General features: G+C 46.9%; 1 protein-coding gene across 1 annotated transcript; it reads right to left on the bottom strand.

Annotated features, from left to right (window-relative positions):
• Positions 1-36: 36 nt before the first annotated feature.
• Positions 37-18,213, bottom strand: ABHD16A (abhydrolase domain containing 16A, phospholipase). Its single transcript, XM_069943741.1, has 20 exons — positions 17,946-18,213; positions 16,228-16,284; positions 14,852-14,918; positions 14,243-14,329; positions 13,529-13,614; positions 11,846-11,916; positions 11,637-11,759; positions 9,326-9,440; positions 9,139-9,240; positions 8,999-9,062; positions 8,226-8,275; positions 6,828-6,951; positions 6,519-6,623; positions 6,209-6,272; positions 5,404-5,460; positions 5,264-5,326; positions 4,734-4,810; positions 4,533-4,631; positions 2,741-2,787; positions 37-709 (listed from the first exon to the last, which is right to left on the bottom strand). Exons 1-20 carry the CDS (start codon positions 18,108-18,110, stop codon positions 626-628), a joined length of 1,707 nt encoding a protein of 568 aa, XP_069799842.1. The 5' UTR covers positions 18,111-18,213; the 3' UTR covers positions 37-625.
• Positions 18,214-24,032: the final 5,819 nt, after the last annotated feature.

Below are 24,032 nucleotides of genomic sequence, written 5' to 3' on the forward strand. Positions count from 1 at the left end.
ACCCTTAGTGTCCACAAACAGAGAGTGACACCACAGTATGGAGACATGCACATGAATTTATTGAGGTCGTAAGCCTAATGGGTGAGGTCGGATGAGTGACGGTGACAGTCATTAATGGAATGTATGAAATCTTTATGACGTTCTAGAGAACACAACACTTATCCAACAATGAAGATGCTAGACGTTCCTCTATGGTGGTCGCCCACTGTGGCTTCTCTACCGCTGCTACGGTGCTGAGGTTCTCCAACCACGATCCTCTCTGGTGGCTCAGTGGTTAAAAGCACAGACTGTGCGGAGATATTACAGGCTTATGGAGGACACAGAGGTGGCCCCTGGTAGGACAACGAACCCCCAGGAAGGTGCGGAGCAGTGCTAGGACAGGGCCAGACGTTTTGTACAAGAACTGTTCACATTTTAATAGCAGCGTTTGAAATTCTCATCAATTCATTCAATCGCGTTCTCAATCCATTTATTAAAAAAAAAATAAGTAGTCCCGAGAGGTATGAGAGCTGATGGGAGGGCGGCTTGTCTCTCACGTCTGGATTAGCTGCCGGTCACAGGTTACGGGATGGAGGAAGGATACAGCAGGTGCGTCTAACCAGAGGCAGCAGAGTCACGGCCGGGGCTATATACTCCAGGGCATCTGGAAGGCGGTGGCCGGGAGCGGGGTACAGTGTGTGGCTTCAAAGCTGCTTAGGTACTTCTGTGCCTGCGGGGAGAGAAACGAATTATATAGAGACAGGGACAGTTCACACACGATAACTAAGAACTAATAATCGGCTGATTATCGCTCCGTGTAATAGAGACCATGATCAGCTGATCATTTCTTTAGGTCCAGACCTAACATCATCAGCCACCAACCGCACATACTACATGAAATAGTGATGGACGGCCGACAAATGATCAAACAGTTCCCAGCTTCAGAGCAGCCTGTCTGAGCTGACCGCGATGGTCCCGGCCAATGATAGGCCGCTCTGAAGTTGCAGCTACGGCGTCAGGACGTATGCAGAGCACAGGAGGAGACCAGGAGCATGGAGAGGCAATGTATTAACTGTTTGGGCAAGGTCTGCGCAGGCATCACTAACGATATCCATGCAGCCCTTGCTAAACAATTTTCGGTCCATGTAACAGCCCCAATAAACGATCACTGATCTAACATCGGCGCTTATTTACAATATTGATCGGCCCATGTAATAGGATCCCAATTTTGACAATCCAGTTCAGAACTGTGGCATACCTTAAAGATGATAATTTCCTATGATGTCTAAGTAAGCTATTTGTGCCCAAGGCAATGTCCAGCGGTTTTCTCCATCTCTAATTGTCAGTTTTCCCTTAGCTAGAGGGTGAAGACTAACATCCCATATGGCCTTATACAATGGAGATCTTGTCTCTCTCTATATTCATAGAACTCAGCAGCAGTATGGAGGACATTACAGAGCAGTAATGTGAGGCGAGATAGAACACTCAATCTGTGTCTGCCTCTCTATAGACTCATATGGGCATCTGTAACCTGATGTCTGTCTTCTTTCTGAAGATCTATTTAAGAAACTTTCACAATTATTAATAAGGTGTGTGTGCGTGTGCGTGTGCGTGCCTTGGCTGCAAAACTACAACTCCCATCATGCTTTGGCTGTCCAAGCATGATGGGAGTTTTAGTTTTGCAACAGCTGGAGAGCCTGGGTTCCCTGCCCCTGCCCTAGGGAGTCCAGTAAAACATGGATACAACCATAGGCCTTGACCATGCTGGAGTTTCACACATCTCTACAAAAGACCATGTTGTCTCTGGTCACATTCAAACCCACAGCTCCTTGTCATCTAAACCCACAAACACCTGAGAGTGGGTGGAGGGGAGTAACACATGAGGAGACAACACACAGGATTTATCTGCACTCAGAGATAGAGAGAAAAGACAATTTGAAAAGTTGCCAAACTTTGTCTTTCAAAGGCACTGGTGGAATATTAAAAAAAAAAAAACCTGTTGGCAAAGTGGACATATCCTTTAAATGGAACCTGTCACATTGAGAATGCTGTCCAATCCGCAGGCATCTTGTTACAGAACAGAAGGAGCTGAGCAGATTGATATATAGTTCTGTAGGTAAGGTTTCAGGATAACTGGTTATTTACCCATACAAATACCTGCTCATTCTGGTATAAGTAGTCATGTGGGCAGTCCTGACAACTATCTGTATGTGAATGTACAGGTAGTCACTGACTAGGGACACTTACATGTCTATTCTTCATACTGTGGGCTAAGAAGTCAATTGGGTGGTCCTACTAATGATAGACAGCTCTTTCTACCCACACGCTTACACACAGAGCTGTCAATCTCTGAATAGGACCGCCCATTTGACTACTAAGCCCAAAATGAGCAGAGACTTACATGGGTTAACGACAAGTTATCCTAAAGAAAAAAAAACTAGCATTCTCAGTGAGACAGGTTCCCTTTAAGCGATACAGACTGCGGCTAGATGGTGACGCTAAGAGGAGATGTCTAGACTGTTCTATAAAACAAGTGAAACAGGGGACTGTTATCCAGGAGAAGTATTCCGCAGGGTAGTGTGGGAACATATCCATAGGCGTGTTTGCTCCAACAACACAAAGAAGCCGAACATCTATGCTGGCCGATTCACACAGCAAGGAATGTGGAAGAACAGAGCGGAGAGCGGCTCCTCCATAGGAAACAGGTTATACAACAGTAAGAGGGCAGGTAAGGTGAGAACATGCCGCCACCTATACGTACAAGGTATAGCGCCAGCTGCTGTCTTCCTTCTGTGCTCATTTCTTCCCCTAAAGGAAATAAGAAGAGAAGAATCAGTATGTGGTGCACAGGAAGGCTATGTTCACACTACGGGGCGCTGTTGCCAATTTAAACAGCTGTTTTTGTCATAAAAAAAAAAAAATTATTGAAATCAATGCAAATCAATGGCCGTTGTTTAATACGGTCCACTCAATTTATGGCCGTTGTTACTAAACTGTCAAATAATTGACAGTTCACACACTGTGTGGCTGTTATGCCGGCCGTACCGGGCATGAAAATCAATGGGTAATCAGTTACACCCATAGGGCCGGCAGATTTAAAGGGGTTTTAAATAACGTTCCTATTGCCAATAATGCTGTATCGGCCGAAGGAACGTTTTAAAAAAACGGATGTTGTTTGACACCTCAAACAACGGCCGCTGTTTTACATAGTGTGAACATAGCCTAAGGCTGAAAACTCGGACCTCCTGCTCTACTGGACTGAACTTTGTTTCCTATAGAACCTATGACGTTTAGTCTAATCGAACCATGGGGGATCCAGGTGTGGCAGCCCAATACTGACAAGCCTGCTGTCCTATAGTTTACAACACATGCAACCCTTCAGTCTTCTCACACAGCCCCATGTTGTTTAACCCTTTTAGGACCAGACCAGAGCACATTTTTTTTTAAATCTGACCAATTGCCCTTTATGTGGTAAGACCTCTGTGATGCTATAACTTATCCTAGCAATTCTGAGTTTCTCGTGACACATTGTATTTCAGGTTAGTGGTAAATTTTGGCCGATATCCCTACAATTTTCATGTAAAAAATGCCCACATTTTATGAAAAAAATAAATAAAAAAAAAAATGACCAAATTTGCATTTTTGTTAATTTTTATTTTCTGCAGTCATCGTACGGGTTGTTATGAGATAATTTTATGGCTAGCATCATTACACACACAGCAATTGTGGATGTGTGTACTTTATTTATTTCTACATTTATTAATGCATTGGGGGCTATGGGAATTTTGTGTGTTTTATACTTTATATTTTTGTGTGTGTTTTACTTTCCCACCATGGGGACTTCCCTATAGGGATTGCCTGATGACAGGCAGATTACATTGTAGTGCTGATCTGCATTGCACTGTAACCTGCCTCTCATAGGCATTGCTCAGGAGACGTAGCCTTAGGGCTGAACCTCATGAGCTTCCATAGCCATGACACAGGAGTTGTCATAGCAACCATCAGGGTTGTGCAATCTCTTCCACACAGCCTTGATGGTAAGCAGAAGGGACTCCTTCCCCTCTTCTGCACGTTAGGTGCTGTGATCACACTGGGTTAACCGCCAGCATCAGAGCGCAGCGCCGATGCTGATTTTTGCGACGGGTCCCCGGCTATCACTGACAGCTGAGATCTGCGGTGGGATGGCACAGGCGCAGCAACTGTGCATGTTTCATCCCAGGACTTAACTGTACGTACTTGAGCTGTAACTCACCGCAAAAAAGTACGTACAGTTACATCCTCAGTCCTGAAGACGTTAAACAAAGACTCAATAAGCTAGCCATACACATCCGAAAGATGTTTGCCAACCACATAGATCTTCTCTACACCTCCGCTATACACAGGCACAGTCAGCTCAGGAAAATCTGCATGTATTGTCCTAAGGGAAAAGGTTCAGTTGTGGCAATACTACACATCCCATGAGGCTTGCACAGCCAACGCCTTATCTTTATCTGTCCCTGTCCTAGGATCTCTTCATGATTCAACCGTCCTTTATGATGGAACCCGATACTCACCTACAGTCCACGGAAACTGGCCCAAATTCTCTGCTTTATATGACTCTAGGACAGACAGACACCAGTCCTCCTCTACCCCATAGAGACTCAGTACAGAGGCTGCATGAAGACAAGACACAGAGTGATGTTAGTGACAATCCCATGGAGAGGGGACCACACCGCCTTACTGTCAGGGCACAGGACCACGGGTGGCCGGCTCACCTTCTTGTTCAGGGGTGCTGGCTGACAGCCACGTCTTTACTGCTGTCCGGCCTTCCTCAGTCATCACATTGGGGTAACTACAGATACAAAGAAAGTTCTTCAATATCTTTCCTGGCCCATTATTAACTTCTAGACCAGACATGGGGAACCTTCGGCCCTCCAGCTATTGCAAAACTACAACTCCCATCATGCCTGGACAGCCAAAGCGAAGCTTTGGCTGTCCAGGCATGATGGGAATTGTAGTTTAACAACAGTTGGAGGGCCGAAGGTTCCCTATGTCTGGCCTAGACAGTTTGCACCATGCCTATGGTGTCTATGCACCTTCATCTCTCCCGCCCTGCGCATACACATGAACGTCCAGCATGGCCAAATGCTCTTCGAAGAATAAATGGGGTCGGGCAGATGGGCACACTACAACAGGACCCGTATACAGGCTGCCCTGACTCATTGTAAGTCATCAGATCCATATACACACATATGATCAGTAACACACACGGCAGCTTCAGATACACTAGCTGAGATACACTCACCGATGCTGCAGCAGGCTGAGGAGCAGGTCGTTTCCTCGGTTGGACGCGATGTCATCTGGGTTTCTAGAAGAAGGAACAGATGAATGCGGCCGTCCTGCTGCCATCACACTTGCATACAAAACATCCCTCCATATACTCACGTGGTGGTGATGATTTCATCCTTTGTTCTTCTGATCAGTAATACGGGACCCTGATACCTTGGAAAATCAAGAGAGATTAGTTTTCGTTCACTAAGATGAGGTGGAGATACATAATCACTTGTGGCTTTATTCTCGGAATGGGAAATTTTTCGCTGGAGTTGTCAGTACAGGCGATTTTAAGAAACTTTGTAATTGGGTTTATTAGCCGAAAAATGCATTTTTATCATGAAAAAGCAGTTTAAGGGTGCGTTCACACCTACAGGATCTGCAGCAGATTTGATGCTGTGTTCAGTTATTTAAATGAAATTTGCTGCAGAAAATCAGCTGCAGATCCTGTAGGTGTGAACGCACCATAAAGCTCTCCTCTTGTCTTCATTGTTCTCTATGGAGAGGGGAGGGGTGGAGGGAGATGAGGCACCAAAACAGGACAACAAAGAGTTAATTTACAGCTACATCACCGGGCTATCTCCTCTGAAGTCAGCACTGACCTCTCTGACCTCTGAATACTGGCTTTCACACAGCTCCCACTGTGTAATAGTTTGTTCTCTGCTGGCAACTAATCTCCCTCCTCCCCTCTCCATAGAAGAGACAGGGCTCAACTGATGTAAAAGAGTCGAGATTTCCTGATAATGAGCAGTGAATGAGAGAGCTGAAGGGAGGGGGGGGGGGAGGACCTGGGAAAGTCTTTTTGAATGCAGATAATGGAATATTTGCCCAATAAACCCAATTACAACATTTCTTAAAATCGCCTGTGCTATTGATTTCTGCAATTGACCGGCAGGGAGGGAGGATGCAGAGCCGTTACCTGCAGAGCTGCTCCGCATTGTTAAGGTTTAGGTACTTCCGCACAGTTCTGGTTACGAGTCCTCCTATGAACAGAGAGGCAGAGGATGGAACTTCTCATAATTCACATGACAGTCGTGAGCTACATGACTGGATGCTTAGAAGGTCACAAACTATTATAGACATTGATAAGATTTCACATCAAGGGGAAGTTACCATACAGTGACAATGAAGGAGAAGAGGAAGATGATTCCATAAGAGGAAGAACAGACTAAAAGGGGAACCAGCCAATAAGCATGATCTGAGTTCAAATGTAAAAAGTATTTCCTCACTCCAACTTTCTGGCATCACTTTCAAAGCAAGAGGAACAAGGTCATCGAAAGAGGCGTCAAGGACAATGGCGCTGATGTCAGGATAGGACATAACCGCCCACGTGGCTGCAAAATAGAGAAGAGCCATTAACCTTCATTTCATATTCTTAGCAGCCTCCCCCTATCCTGTCCTTCTTCATCATCCAATGGATGATGACTACATCCACAGCCCCCTCTGTCTCATCCATTACCCCTCCTAACGTTCTCTTTCACAATAACCCAGCCCTAGTATCCCGTCTGTCCTGTGTGCTAGCGGCTCCTGTCTCACACCTGTGAAGCCCCCGATAGACCAGGCGTACACAATGATGTCTTGCAGCTTGAAGCCCAATCGGTACACCGCATACTGCACCACTGCGTCCATGGCATTAGCTTCGTTCTGAGGAAAGGGGACACCCTGCGGAGAAAAAGTACAGATTGGTATTCCAAGCAGGCCAGTTATCAGGAATCCCTTTGAGGTTCCCATTGGGGGCTTGTCCGGGATCCTGCCTCTGCCACTGACTGAGCCCTCATCAGAGACCAGGAAGCTGGTAAGGGGTTGGGCAGAGCGATCCGGGACCCGACGCTGGAACCGTGGAGGTAAGTGGACGTCGTTGGCCTCATCCACCTCCTCCCCGGCCATAGCCAGAAAAGCCCCCTGGCCCGGAGTACCCCTTTAAACATATTTTAAGGTTTTGATCATGTTCCTCCCACCTCCATTTAAATAATAATTTAATCTTTGAATTGTTTGCATGCTGATAATATTGAGCAACTTTTATGCCCTAAACCCATTTAGGCGCTGTAGCCAGGAAGAGTGGCACATGCGTGCTGAGAGGTGAAGCTTACTTCCATCATTGTGCGTGCACCTGGCTACGGCACCTGAACAGGTTTAAGATGTAGGATGTGTGTGGCATCAGCGGCGCGTGGACTGGAGGCAGAGACTAAATTATTATTCAGAGGGAGGAGAAGAAACCAAGGATGAGGCGTGCTGGACCGCAGGACGGACAGAGACCTGCAACTACTTCTTGACACTTGGTTACTGTAAGAAAATGTGGAATGCACATTAAGATAAGCTAGAGGTAGCATGTCCACTAGGGTGCTGCAACCTATATATAACACTGTCAGAAACTCAGGTTGGGTCCGAGTGCTGTCCCTTTAAAAGTGTCCCAGAGACATGGGAAAAGTTTGATCAGTATATTTACTGATCAGTGAGGGTCAAAATTTTTTACTTGCCAAAAGTGTCAGTGCCCACTGAAATTACACACAGGACTCCAAATCTTCTGTAGCTTGTGATCTAAACCAGGGATGGAGAACCTTCATCCAGCTGATCTAAACCCTCTATAGCTCACCCATGGGCCAGTTCCACACTATAATAATAATTATGCATCTTTGCATTCACATGTCCTGACCTGACTGTGTGACCCAATGACCTGACTGTGTGACCCGATGACCTGACCTGGCAGCTGTCATCACACCTTTTGCCGGACCTGTCTGTATGTACTGAGGTTTTGGAGGAATCTGCAGACATGACATTCAAGCTAATACAGAGCAAACTGACACATAGGATGCTCCAATGGACCGAGAACCATGGAGGTAAATCAGACAGCGATATAACGGATTGGGGCAATCTTATTCCGATATAATATCCATCAGTATATTTCTACACCAACTCTTGTGACCCCAGCCACTTACCGTACTGCCTGCGAACCCGGGATGATTCCAGCCAAGCACAGAATAACCAGCTGAAAGACAGGAACTAGCATCAGCGGTAGAAGAGAATAAGCAACGGACAAATCCATGTAAATGTCAATGTACAGCGAATTATCCCCACTGACAGGCAAATCCCACAATAAAATAGGCAGATTTTTTTTCCCCATTAATTTACAAGTTCCTTAGCAAAATCAGTGCAGAAATGATGGATTATACCCTGCAGAACACTCCCACTGTATACAGCTGTACAGTATGTAGGGATTATACCCTGCAGAACACTTCCACTGTATACAGCTGTATAGTAAGAAGCTGCAGAACAATCCCACTGTACACAGCTGTACCGTATGATGGGGATTATACCCTGCAGAACACCCTCACTGTATACGGCTGTACAGTATGATGGGGATTATACACTGCAGAACACTCCCACTGTATACAGCCGTACAGTAAGGGGCCGCAGAACACTCCCATTGTATATGGCTGTACAGTATGATGGGGATTATACCCTGCAGAACACTTCCACTGTATACGGCTGTACAGTATGATGGGGATTATACACTGCAGAACACCCTCACTGTATATGGCTGTACAGTACGGTTCTGCAGAACACTCCCACTATATACAACTGTACAGTAAGGGGCTGCAGAACGCTCCCACTGTATACGCCTGTATTGTAAGGAGCGGTCACACACAGAAATGATGGGGATTATATACTGCAGAAGAAACATACAGAATAAGCGCCAGGGTTCTCTCACCTTCCAGTGGAGTGGAGATGCAGCCGACCTCATAGAAGCCAGCGTTGCCCTCGCAGCAGATAACCTGTCCGGATAGAGAGGGATGAGTATATGGAGATCAGACACAGAGAGAAGCGCAGGAAGTCAGGTGCTATTCTCACCAGCTTAGACCCGTTACGGTCACCGCCGCCTCTGCGGTCTACAAACATGGTGTCGATTTCGTTGCCGTCACATGCCAGCAGCTTGGCTCTCTTCCCATTGTACTAGAAGAAAGGGAGGCGCAGGGACGATGACATTACAGGCGTAGAGAGAAGAGCGGATACATAATACTTCTCATGTCATACTCACCTCCTCTACCAGCCGGGCCTGTCCCTGTAATAACATAGGCATGAGCGCCTTCTGTAAGAGATACACCGAGCCGGGGTACAGCATCCGCCTGCCGAACGAGTGAGCGACCACATAACTGTGAGAGGAGAGAAATGACTGATCATACGGCAAGGAGAGAAGTGCGGGGAACACCAGACAGACCCCAATGTGGCATCTATATGGGGAGCAGATGTGGATACAACTGCTACATTACATTCTGACCCCTTTTTTGTGCCATGATCAACTGTTTTTATCAATACCATTTTGGTTTAAGTGGGACTCAGATTTTTCTTTTTTACAATTTTTTTTTCTATTGTCCATTTACATTTTACTTTACTTTTTTTTATATTTACATAAAAAGCAGGGAAAAGTGGTGTAACACTTTTATTAACTTGGGGGGGGGAATTTTTAAAATAATTAAATTGCTTATACCGATCAATGCTACACTATGATCAGTTAGATTGGTGCTCTGCTAGTACACCCTGCCTGAGGTAAACTATTAGTGGATCTACAATAGCGGGCACAGAAGTCTATTAAAGGCCCCCGACTGCCATAGTAACCAATCGGTACCGAGCAAATCTGTTATTTCGCCTCGAATATGCCTTGATCACAGCATTTAAAAAGAGCCATCAGGGACGTCAAAGGCTATTGATCAGAGCTGGTCTCAAGGCAGAGACCTGTTGTGATCAGGAGATATAGCTGGGGAAAGATTGCGGGAGCATCTAAGGCTGGGTTCACACTACGTTTTTGCAATCATTTTTTATTTTTTTTTCCTTCAAAATACAGATGGAAAAAACGGATGCATGTGCATCCGTTTTGATCCATTTTTCCATTGAATAGCATTATGAAAAAAAAGGATCAAAACGTTTTTTTTTGTTTTTTTTTTAACGTACACAAAAACGCAGTCGACCTCATTTTTGTGTCAGTTAAAAAAACAAATCTGTTTTGATCCGTTTTTTTTTTTTTAATAATGGAATTTAATTAAAAAAACAAATCAAAACAGATGCACACACAGTGTGAACCCAGCCTAATCCTCCCTTTTAATATTTCCCTTCTTATTATCTTAGGATAAATATATGTATATCCCAGGCACGTTGCTTTCAGTAATTGTGGATTTACCTACCACATCTGCTGGAAGTTTCCTCCAAGCATCTACTACTCTTTCAGTAAAGTAATATTTTCTCAAGTTGCTTTTGATCTTTCTCCCATATGCAAAACAGGAGTCCGTGGAGCCTCAGTTGAGAGTCTCAAAACACGGGATAGCCAGATATCTCTAGCCTGTTGCCACGGGGTGCCTCCATGATAGGGAGAGCACCACACCACCCTGATAAATAGCCCCTTAAGTCTCACTCGGTTGCGAGTATTGGAACATAAATAGGGAAACACCAGGGTGGCCCCTTTTTGTCAATGTCTAACTCAAGGTGCGAGTATTGTGACATGACAAGGGCTTGCCAAGGCAGGCTTCCATCCACAGACAGCCGTTTCGGGGTTTTTGCCCCTCGTCAGTGTGGAGTAGGATTCTGGCTAGTTGGGGCAATAGCAAATCGACCAACAAAACACAGTTATCACTGAACTCAAGGAGAACAGTGAAAAAAATTCCAATGAAGTACTCAATCAAGAGTCTCCACTGATGCCCCCAAAAATTTAAATATGCAAAACAGGAGTCCGTGGAGCCTCGGTTGCGAGTCTCAAAACACGGGATAGCCAGATATCTCTAGCCTGATCTTTCTCCCAGTAACCTCTCACTGTGTCCTCTTCTTGAGTACAGTTTTTTCTAAAAACACTTCCCTCCTGAACCTTATTTAGTCCTTTAACATACTGAAAGGTTTCGATCATGTCCCCCCCCTTTCTTTCCTGACTATACAGATTCACATCCTTAAGCTGGATTGCAAGTGTGCTGACCCTATAGTTCTCAGAGACCCTAGATCGCTCCATAGACAACACATGATTGTTCAGCCGTGCCAAATGTTCATGACTATTGGCAGATCAGCTGGGTGAATGTCTGATAGTTACTGAAAGTGTACGGCCACATGAGGGGGCAGTCACACGGTTTGTAAATAAGAATAATGTGCTACAGAACGGAGCTCCCAGCATCATCATTCATTATGATAATGAAACGGTTTACATCTTCGCACTACTGTACAGACACAGCTCATCAGTTCAGGAGCACGAAGATTTACACAGTTTCGGTATCATAATGAATGATGTTGCTGGGAGTTTCGAGTTCCGATCTTCCACGGACTGTAATTACGGACCGTGTGAATGCCCTCTAAGTCTTTGCATTCTCCATTACCTGGTTATCTGACAAGGCAGCTTCTGCACCCGCTGTAAGAAACTGTCTGCTGCGCCTCGTGTCCGGGGTTCGGCTTTAAGGAGTGATACCCCTCCCGATAGTCCTGTCTTCTGGTGATCTTTACTGAGAAGAGAGAGAAAATAGTCCAGTGTTACCATCCTCCTCATGAATGAGAATGGCCATCTGCCAGACATGTTATGGAGGCATACCTGCTGGTCTCATCCCATCGGAAATCTACTGGCCAACTGCGGAAGTCAAAGTTGAAATTGGACAACATGTTCTGTGGGTGCAAAAAGGAATATGGGCTCACTCAAACTGCAAGGCTCTGGATGGTAAACCTGCCTAGGTACTCCACAATACATCCAAACCTGTCAGGTCCTAAGGCTGGTGAGTGGGGTCCCAGGGACCTGATGGGTTGCCTTTAAGATGCAAACTAATTCTAACAAAACTTATTTTTTTCCTATGAAGTACTGCCCGACATAAGCCTCCATACCACTGATGTCTTCAATAAGAGTGAATAACTTTATTGGGCTTAAAGGGGTACTCTAATAAAAAAAACAAAAACTTTCAAATGAACTGGTTTCAGAAACCGGCACCGCGGCTGCATGTCAGGCTCCCGACTCCGTTCTCGCTCAGCCAATCAGTGCTGCCGTGCACTGATAGGCTCCCATCGGTCCTGCTCAGCCACACAGGCAGCCACGGCGCCGAGCAGGTAATGTATGCTTTCGGCGGCGGGAGGTTAACTCACTCACTAATCTCAATCCCGCTGCGAGTATGTGCTCTCATAGGGATGAATGGCACTGAATCCGCTGCGGATTTCGCTGCAAATTCCGCTGCGGATCAGGTACGTGTGAAGGCACCCTTAAAGAAATTTTTTTGGTGGCGTTCCCCCTCTAATATGAAATGAAAATATCAACTATAAATAAAAAACCCCTTTTTTACTGGTGCCAAGTGCACTCAGTCTCTTCTATGGTGAAGTATATCTTTTGTATTTAACTTAAACTGGTTGTCCCATCAATGTCACTGGTACCATTAGTCCCCTCGCATTCATATTTACTTTAATGGAGACTGACTAAGCACCCCTACTGACCCCAGGGGTCCTCTTGATCAGTCCTCCACTAACTGGACTTCAGGATTTAGTAAGTTGGATTTTTTTTCCTTGCCAACAGCGACCACTTCTCCCCATATAGCCATGAGTGACTGTGATGATGACCGGTCACATGATCTCCCCATATAGCCATGAGTGACTGTGATGATGACCGGTCACATGATCTCCCCATATAGCCATGAGTGACTGTGATGATGACCGGTCACATGATCTCCCCATATAGCCATGAGTGACTGTGATGATGACCGGTCACATGATCTCCCCATATAGCCATGAGTGACTGTGATGATGACCAGTCACATGATCTCCCCATATAGCCATGAGTGACTGTGATGATGACCGGTCACATGATCTCCCCATATAGCCATGAGTGACTGTGATGACCAGTCATATGATCTCCCCATATAGCCATGAGTGACTGTGACGATGACCGGTCACATGATCTCCCCATATAGCCATGAGTGACTGATGACGACTGATCACATGATCTCCCCATATAGCCATGAATGACTGTGATGACCAGTCACATGATCTCCCCATATAGCCATGAGTGACTGTGATGACCGGTCACATGATCTCCCCGTATAGCCATGAGTGACTGTGACGATGACCGGTCACATGATCTCCCCGTATAGCCATGAGTGACTGTGATGACCAGTCATATGATCTCCCCATATAGCCATGAGTGACTGTGATGATGACTGATCACATGATCTCCCCCCCTCATGAGCAGTTGTGATCATGACTGGTCACATGACCCTCCCCATCACCCCGCAGCCCTTACCTTGTTCTCTGGACAATCATCCATTTTGGTTCTCTGTAAAATGCTGATAAACTGAATATACTGAGAATTGCTCCATCGGCCCAAACCTAAGAAGAGCAAAAGTCAGAACTGATCCGTGACCGATCCTCTAAATTATTTTCCAACAAATCACTGCCAAGTTACTGGGAAAAAGATTCTAGAAATAATCTAAACTCCTCAACAATAGAAACTGCAGCCAACAAGGGGGATGAAAAAAAACGGATTGCAGAAACGAAGTGTGAACCCAGCCTTACTGTTACAATTTCAATGTTGAGGAGTGTCATGAGCCAGCGGCCATTTTATCTGCTCTAGTTCCGTCCTCGGGGTGCCGGTAATTACAATCTACTAACAGGGAAACATTCCAGAAATCGGAGAAGGCACGTGAGCAGCATGACGTATAACACGGGGGGGGGGGGGGGGGTCAAACTCCTGGCCCTCCTGCTGCTGCAAAACTACTACTCCCATTATGCTAAAACAGGGACAGGGAACCTCCAGCCCTTCACTTTGGCTGTCCAGGCATGATGGGAATTGTAGTTTGGCAGCAGCTGGAGGGCCTTGAGTATGACACCTGTGCTATATATGTATGTAGAGAGTGGGGACTCACCTGCCAATAGATACAGCTATGTCATTCTATACCCCTCCCCCCCAATACACAGCTACAGTCAATATACTTTGTAGAGTTTATAAGGGTCTCACCTCTTAAACATGCTATTCCCGCCAGCAGGAACATAAGGGTTAAGCCGTACTGTGTTAGAGGGATCAGCCGCATTGCAGTGATATACCCTGCAGGTCAGAACACAAGCATCATAGTACACTATATACACTATATACACTACAGATCAAGGGGGAGATTTATCAAACATGGTGTAAAGTGAAGCTGTCTCAGTCGCCCCTAGCAACCAATCAGATTCCACCTTTCATTCCTCACAGACTCGTTGGAAAATGTAAGGTGGAATCTGATTGGTTGCTAGGGGCAACTGAGCCAGTCTCACTTTACACCATGTTTGATAAATCTCCCTCCAAGTCTTCACCAGGACATCACATGGTCTCTCCACCAGGTCCATAGTCCTCTGCACTGATGACATGGACTCCGGGGGGCAGGAGATCAGTCAGAGAACATCAGGAGAAACAGGAAACTATGGCAGGGATGGGGAACCTTCAGCTGTGGAAAAACTACAAGTCCCATCATGCCTGGACAGGTCAGCTTTAGCTTGATGGGATGATGGGAGTTGTAGTTTTTGATAGGTTCCCCATCTCTGCTCTAGGCACTGGCGGGGTCAGTGGTCAGGAGATAGCTGTACCTACCTTTTCTGTACATATAGAAGGCAGTGATGGGGGAGGAGTAGTAAGAAATGGTCCACAGGACGGATACCTGGAAGACAGGGAAGGAAGGGGTTAACAAGGTGACTGTGCACACAGGAGACGCCCTCTTCTCGTTGCTACAAACATTACACGGCTCCCAGTGTGTATTCCCCGGTCTATGGAACATGGCAGCCGGCAGTGTTCTCAGGTTCCAGAGTCTCCAGACCTCTACGATCGCCCGGGCAGATCTCCCCTCGCAGAAGGTCAATCATTGGTTCTACTTTCCAAGTGCTCAGAATCCATGGAGGATCTGGTGACCTGTTCAGGGAATCTCTACTTCCTGTAGACACGATGAATCGCTCACTGATACACATAGGGGAGTTAGCGGGAGGTCAGGTGATCACTGATGCACATAGGGAAGTTAGCGGGAGGTCAGGTGATCACTGATACACATAGGGAAGTTAGCGGGAGGTCAGGTGATCACTGATACACATAGGGAAGTTAGCGGGAGGTCAGGCGATCACTGATGCACATAGGGAAGTTAGCGGGAGGTCAGGCGATCACTGATGCACATAGGGAAGTTAGCGGGAGGTCAGGTGATCACTTATACACATAGGGAAGTTAGCGGGAGGTCAGATGATCACTGATACACATAGGGAAGTTAGCGGGAGGTCAGGTGATCACTGATACACATAGGGAAGTTAGCGGGAGGTCAGATGATCACTGATACACATAGGGAAGTTAGCGGGAGGTCAGGTGATCACTGATACACATAGGGAAGTTAGCGGGAGGTCAGGTGATCACTGATGCACACAGGGAAGTTAGCGGGAGGTCAGGTGATCACTGATGCACATAGGGAAGTTAGCGGGAGGTCAGGTGATCACTGATGCACATAGGGAAGTTAGCAGGAGGTCAGGTGATCACTGATGCACATAGGGAAGTTAGCGGGAGGTCAGGTGATCACTGATACACATAGGGAAGTTTGCAGGAGGTCAGGTGATCACTGATGCACATAGGGAAGTTAGCAGGAGGTCAGGTGATCACTGATGCACATAGGGAAGTTAGCGGGAGGTCAGGTGATCACTGATGCACATAGGGAAGTTAGCGGGAGGTCAGGTGATCACTGATACACATAGGGAAGTTAGCGGGAGGTCAGGTGATCACTGATGCACACAGGGAAGTTAGCGGGAGGTCAGGTGATCACTGCTGCCCCCTCACAGCCGGCTATGGCAGACCATGTAATAGACGGCTGCACCAGGTCCCCCAGCAGGGGGTCTTCTATCTAATACAGGGGGGCCCCCTCTATAATACGCTGACAAAGACAACCAAAGCAATCTAATAAGTACAACACCGGTCTACAGACGATATCCAGGACTCACCCATGCCAGGATGCTGTCTGTGTGTTTCTCCAAAGCTTTTGGTTGGTAGAAGGATTCCTGCAAGGAAGAAAACACCGGAAGATCATTATATCTTGTGGACGGGGAAAACGGTGGCGTCTCCACAACCACACGGCGATGATCAGGTCCCAGGACGTGAAAATCTTTTTCTTTCAAACCAACTGCTTTCAGAAAGTTATATAGATTTATAATTTACTTCTATTAAAAAAATCTCCAGTCTTCCAGTACTTATCAGCTGCTGTATGTCCTGCAGGAAGTGGTGTATTCTTTCCAGTCTGACACAGTGCTCTCTGCTGCCACCTCTGTCCGTGTCAGGAACTCTATCCCCCTGTATAACGGCACAGCAGAGAGCTCTATCCCCCTGTATAACGGCACAGCAGGGAGCTCCATCCCTCTGTATAACGGCAGGGAGCTCCATCCCCCTGTATAACGGCAGGGAGCTCCATCCCCCTGTATAACGGCAGGGAGCTCCATCCCCCTGTATAACGGCAGGGAGCTCCATCCCCCTGTATAACGGCAGGGAGCTCCATCCCCCTGTATAACGGCAGGGAGCTCCATCCCCCTGTATAACGGCAGGGAGCTCCATCCCCCTGTATAACGGCAGGGAGCTCCATCCCCCTGTATAACGGCAGGGAGCTCCATCCCCCTGTATAACGGCAGGGAGCTCCATCCCCCTGTATAACGGCAGGGAGCTCCATCCCCCTGTATAACGGCAGGGAGCTCCATCCCCCTGTATAACGGCAGGGAGCTCCATCCCCCTGTATAACGGCAGGGAGCTCCATCCCCCTGTATAACGGCAGGGAGCTCCATCCCCCTGTATAACGGCAGGGAGCTCCATCCCCCTGTATAACGGCAGGGAGCTCCATCCCCCTGTATAACGGCAGGGAGCTCCATCCCCCTGTATAACGGCAGGGAGCTCCATCCCCCTGTATAACGGCAGGGAGCTCCATCCCCCTGTATAACGGCAGGGAGCTCCATCCCCCTGTATAACGGCAGGGAGCTCCATCCCCCTGTATAACGGCAGGGAGCTCCATCCCCCTGTATAACGGCAGGGAGCTCCATCCCCCTGTATAACGGCAGGGAGCTCCATCCCCCTGTATAACGGCAGGGAGCTCCATCCCCCTGTATAACGGCAGGGAGCTCCATCCCCCTGTATAACGGCAGGGAGCTCCATCCCCCTGTATAACGGCAGGGAGCTCCATCCCCCTGTATAACGGCAGGGAGCTCCATCCCCCTGTATAACGGCAGGGAGCTCCATCCCCCTGTATAACGGCAGGGAGCTCCATCCCCCTGTATAACGGCAGGGAGCTCCATCCCCCTGTATAACGGCAGGGAGCTCTATCCCCCTGTATAACAGCAGGGAGCTCTATCCCCCTGTATAACAGCAGGGAGCTCTATCCCCCTGTATAACGGCAGGGAGCTCTATCCCCCTGTATAACGGCAGGGAGCTCTATCCCCCTGTATAACGGCAGGGAGCTCTATCCCCCCTGTATAACAGCAGGGAGCTCTATCCCCCTGTATAACAGAGCTCTCTAGCTCTTAGCACTCCAGCAGCTGCTACACTACATCTCCCAGCATGCCCCGCCGGTCCCGCTCTATTACAGCCTGCTGGGAGTTGTGGTTTGGCGGCTGGAGGACACGGCATGGGCGGGCCTGGCAGCCATGTGGCCCCGTATATACCGCCATATGCGACCTCTTACCCAGGAGCTCTCGGCGTCTCCTTCCTGCAGGGGGCGGCCTCTCCCGATCGCCACCCGCCCGTTTACCCGGTAAACCCGATAGAGCCGAGGGCCCCGAATACACAGATAGAGCAGCCCGAAGCCCCGGATCCATCTCCGCATGATGCCCTCACCACCGGCCGCCATGTTCCCCTCTGACAGCCCGGCCGGGACCGTTAGGCGGAGAACGGAGGGAAGAAGCGGCGCCCGGACGTGACCGACAACAGCCTGACCCAATCAGCGAACACCAACAATGGAAGGGGCGTGGCACTCAGTGACAGCAGGGCGGAGTCTAACTCCCTTGAGTGGACATGTGATTGGCTGACTGCAGAGATAGGCGGGGCTGAATAGGGACGTGACCTTAGGATCTGTCGCTTAGCAACTGCAGAGCTAATCGAACGTCCATAACATACGGAAGTGAGCATCGGATTGGACAGGACAGGTATGGGGGGCGGGGAAAAGTGCCGTGCAGTCTATTTCCTTTTGATGTCTTAGCAACCGCGATAACATAATGCCATGTGACCGGAAGTGTATCTAGATAGCCGCCATTTTTTCCGTTATCATATCTGTATTGTTTACCATTAGGGAAGTCATGTGTGACGCATTTTTTATTTTTTTATTTAAAAAAAAAAAAATTTTGTTGGATTTTTTTTTTTTTTTCATTTTTTTTCAGCCCAGGCCTTTTCTGAGCCTTATAAACAAAGCCATTTATTTTCACCTTTTTAGCCTCCTATGCCAAGAGCCATGACTTTTATTTTTCTGTCAGTGTGTGAGAGCCTGGGAGGAATCTGATAACTTTGTGTTGTGTTTTATTCATATTTATGTGGAAGGGAATGAAAAAAACAGCATTCTGACATCTTTTTGTGTTTAGCACAGGGATGGGGAACCTTCGGCTCTCCATCTGTTGCCAAACTACAACTCCCATCATGCTCCGGCAGTTGTTGAGTGCCCAGGCATGATGGGAATTGTAGTTTTGCAACAGCTGGAGGGCCGGAGGTTCCCCATCCCTGGTGTATTTCATTATGGCATATAATGTTAACCTTGAAGGGGTACTCCAGCGTGGGGGCACTTTTGCCCTAGGACCGGGGAAGAGGTGGCCGAGGGAAAAGACGTCCACTCACCTCCCCGGTTCCAGCGGCGGGTCCCGCATCGCTCCGGTGTCTGGTTCCCGGCCGCTTCCGGGTGTCCGACGCGGCCCGAGACATGATGGCTGAGTGGACCTGAGACGTCACGTCTCGGGCCCGCGGCAGACACACGGAAGCGGCCGGGAACCGGAGCGCCCGAATACGGGACCCGCCGCTGGAACCGGGGAGGTGAGTGAACGTCTTTTCCCTCAGCCACCTCGTCCCCGGTCCCAGGGCAAAAGTGCCCCCATGCTGGAGTACCCCTTTAATCTGTAGGTCTGTATTGTTATAGTGATGCTGACTATGTTGAAGGAGAAGGCCGGCAAACTATTTTATTAAAGTATTGTATTGCCCCCCAAAAGTTATACAAATCACCAATATACACTTATTACGGGAAATGCTAATAAAGTGCTTTTTCCCTGCACTTACTACTGCATCAAGGCTTCACTTCCTGGATAACATGGTGATGTCACTTCCTGGATAACATGGTGATGTCACTTCCTGGATAACATGGGGATGTCATTTCCTGGATAACATGGTGATGTCACTTCCTGGATAACATGGTGATGTCACATCCTGGATAACATGGTTATGTCACGACCCGACTCCCAGAGCTGTGCGGGCTGTGGCTGCTGGAGAGGATGACGGCAGAGGGATGCTCAGTGTCCCTCTGCCATCATCCTCTCCAGCAGCCACAGCCCGCACAGCTCTGGGAGTCGGGTCGTGACATCACCATGTTATCCAGGATGTGACATCACCATGTTATCCAGGAAGTGACATCACCATGTTATCCAGGATGTGATATCACCATGTTATCCATGAAGTGACATCACCATGTTATCCAGGATGTGATATCACCATGTTATCCAGGAAGTGACATCACCATGTTATCCAGGAAGTGAAGCCTTGATGCAGTAGTAAGTACAGGGAAAAAAGCCCTTTATAAGCATTTCCCATAATAAGTGTATATTAATGATTTGTATAACTTTTGGGGGACAATACAATACTTTATTAAAAAAATTTAGTCGGACTTCTTTAAGTTTCCCCCCCCCACCATTTCATAGATAAAAAATACCCCCTGTATAAGGTGATTTTTATTTTGGGACAAGTTGTATTTTATAATATAAATTAATAATGTATAAGTTGGCGATAATTTGGGGTTGCTGTGGAAACGTCCCAGTTGTAGGGACAGTTCAGACCATGCGACTAAGGGTCCTTTTAAACAGAGCGATTTATCTGACAGATTATTGAAGCCAATGCCAGGAATGGTTTTGAAAAGAGGAGAAACCTCAGTCTTTCCTTTAACCCTTTCATGCCCAGGACATAACTATGTCCTAGGTCGGGTAGTGGGGGTCAGAGAGGGGTCGCGCTGCTATTAGTAGCCGGGGACTACGACAGTTAACCGCAGCGGTTTATTCGCCACACTCACTATTTAGCCATTTAGATGCAGCTGTCAAAGGTGACAGCTGCATTTAAATGGCTATTTCTCCCGATCATTGGTGCTTTCGTAGATGGATCGCCCCCTTGCGATGCGTTCGCAGAGGAGTGATCTGTTCAACTTACCCAGCCGGGCCTCAGTGTCGGAATGATGCTGATCCCACCTTTGTAATTGACAGATCTGGTCTGTAGCAGCCCAGAGTAATACAGCACTAATCTAATAGATCAGTGCTGTATTATGTATACTACACTGATCTATGTGATAGTGGTACCTCGGTTCTCGAACTTAATTGGTTCTCAAAGGCATACATAACCGAGCAGTGTCTTCCCTTAGAAAATAATGTAAATGTGTATAATTGGTTCCAGCACCCACCAATAATTACCTATTACCCATATATTACATTGTATAGTGCCCAGTTTAATCTCTACATTACAGAACAGAGCAGCACTATATTCTACAGTACAGAACAGCACTATATACTGTACAAGACATTATACACAAGAAACATTCAACAAAACCAGCAATTATAGTACAGCAGTCACCAACTCCTCACTCATCCTTTACTGTATAGTGCCCCCCCCCCATCCCAGCACTGTAACGGATGGGAGATGGTGGTGCACTGACTGTACTACTACTGTACTCTATATGCACTCCAGCAATCTTATACAGTGCAGGATGGGAGATGGTAATGCACTGACTGTACTACTACTGTACTGTATATGAACTCCAGCAATCTTATACAGTACTGTACTGTATGTGAAGCCTCAACAGTGCGAAACTCACCAGGTACCCACGATCCATGCTCGTAAAAACATTCAGATACCGAGTACTTTAAGACTAGGGGCCCAAAAAAGGGCTTGAGAACAGAGCAAGAGTTTGAGAACCAAAGCAAACTTTCCTTGAAAATACAGCTTGAGTTTCAAACAGTTTAAGAACCGAGGTACCACTGTAGTTGTATTAGTTGTATTCTAATTACTGTGGGAAAAAAAAGTTTTTTTCATTAGTAAAAAAACGAAAGGGAAAATTAGCCGGTCATCTGATATTAGCCCGGTCATAAAGGGGTTAAGGAGAAGTCTGTCAAAGGGGAGGAGGGCATAAAAAAACAAGGTTAAAGTGACTCTGTACCCAAAATCTACCCCCCCCCCCCCCAAACTGCTTGTACTTTCGGATAGCTGCTTTTAATCCAGGATCTGTCCTGGGCTCCGTTTGGCAGGTGATGCAGTTATTGTCCTAAAAAACAAACGCCCGTGGCCTATTTGTGTGTGCATTTGGCTGGCACAACCTCTCCGTCTCTCCTCGCCACCCTCTTCGTCATTAGGAATGCTCCAGGCAGATTGTCTCCTATTCATCACCTGTGTAAGCCCGGCACATGGGCTGGATAGTTAAGGCACCTGTGTAATGTTCTGACAGGTGAGGAATAGGAGAAAATGTTCTAGGGGCATTCCTAATGATGTAGAGGGTGGGGAGGAAGGATGGAGGGGTGTTGCAATCCTAGGACACAGACACTCTAGGCCACGCCAATTTTACACAGGGCTGCCAGTTTAAAAGTTGTTTTTTAGGACAATAACTGCATCACCTGCCGAATGGACCCTAGGAAAGATCTTGGATTAAAAGCAGCTATCCGAAGGTACAAGTGGTTTTTGGCGGTCAGATTGTGGGTACAGAGTCGCTTTAACCCCTAGACAACCCTGGGAGTACCCGTACGTCCAGCGGTCTCCTAGGGGTGTTCAGAGCGGGGCCACGCGTCCATAGTCACAGAGGGGCGATCCTTACATCCGGCACCGGCCAGGGTCTGCGCCGTAATGGCGCTGATCCTGGCTCGGCACTCGATTGCTTTCGGCAGCAGCAGCCGGAAGCAATCCAGTGCCTATCTCATTGATCTATGCAGTATAACTATACTGCATAGATCTCAATGAGAGATCAATGTGTATATACTAGAAGTCCCACAGGGGGAATAACCCTAACCCCAGGGGGAACAACTTTAATTCCAGGGGTAATAACCCTAACCCCAGGGGGTATAACCCTAACCCCAGGGGTAATAACCCTAACCTAAGGGGGAATAACCCTAACCCCAGGGGGACTTCTAGTATAGGTGTAAAATAAAAAGTGTTGTTATTAATTTAAAAAAAACACTCCCCTAATAAAAGTTTGAATCACCCCACTTTTCCTATGTTATAAATAAAAATAAATAAATAAACATGTTTGGTATCGCCGCATGCGTACTCGCCCAAACTATTAGTTTATCACATTCCTGATCTCGCACGGTAAACAACGTAAGCGCAAAAAAGTCCCAAAGTGCAAAATTACTCATTTTTGGTCACATCAGATCCAGAAAAATTGTGATAAAAAAGCAATCAAAACGTTGCATATACGCAATCAAAGTACCGATAAAAAGAACACATCATGCCGCAAAAAATGACACCTCACTTCCCCATAGACCAAAGGATAAAAGCGCTATAAGCCTAGGAATAGAGAGATTTTAAGGAACAAATATTTGTTAACAATGGTTTGAATTTTTTAAAAGCCATTAATAAAATAAAAGTTATCGTTGCAAAAAATGACACCTCACACAGCCCCATAGACCAAAGGATAAAAGCTCGGCAGGGTTCCAGGTGTTGGCACACCACCCATCTGATGCTGATGAATAGTGTTGGGCGGATTAGAGCAGCTGTGTGCCAGAGCTGTGATGCTGCCATACACAGGGAGGCTCAGCAGGAAGCAGACAGCACTGTACACTGTGTAGTGGCCAAGCTGGGTTACTGCAGCACAGCACCTACTAAGCTGCAGTAACCCAACTTGGCTACTACACGATGTACGGAGCTGTCTTGACAGGTCGCCAACATATACGAGCCTTGGACAGCATAATTGTAATGTAAATTTGGCCAACTTTTAATTAATATGATTTTCTTTATGGTTAAAGGGGTACTCCAGCAAAAAACCTTTTCTTTCAAATCAACTGGTTTACTGGTTTCAGAAAGTTATATAGACTTGTAATTTACTTCTATGTATAAATCTCCAGTCTTTCCGTACTTATCAGGATGTGCGTGAAACAGCTGTAATAGCTTGTGCTGATGAGTGGTTGGCGTCCCTGCTGGAATGTTAAAGTTTTCGTATGGAATAAAGCTTGCGTTAAAAAACACAGTGAGTGCCCTCCAGTTTTCTTCTTTACATTGGATATTTAGTGACGAGTGACTATATATTTACAAGGAGCACCCCGTTCAGCATTTCTTGTATGCAACCCCAACTTGCGCTCCAGTAGAAGCCGTGCCAAAAAGGTAGTGCCGGTACTGTTTCTTATGTGTATATAGCAGTATATAGCATTGGTTACCTCTCTGCCCCGTTTATGAAAGAATTTTGTGGTTGTAGTTTTTGGTTGAGAAGTTGCTCGGTACTATAATTCCCAGAATGCATTGCTTTCCCTCAGTTCTTCATGACAGTCCTCCCACCTTGCCTACTCCTCTCCCACAGCACTCCTACTAGTTCCCTGCCCAAAGCTGTTGCAGAAAA

The sequence above is a fragment of the Dendropsophus ebraccatus genome, chromosome 10 (assembly GCF_027789765.1).
Source record: "Dendropsophus ebraccatus isolate aDenEbr1 chromosome 10, aDenEbr1.pat, whole genome shotgun sequence".
NCBI classification, from domain to species: Eukaryota; Metazoa; Chordata; class Amphibia; order Anura; family Hylidae; genus Dendropsophus; species Dendropsophus ebraccatus.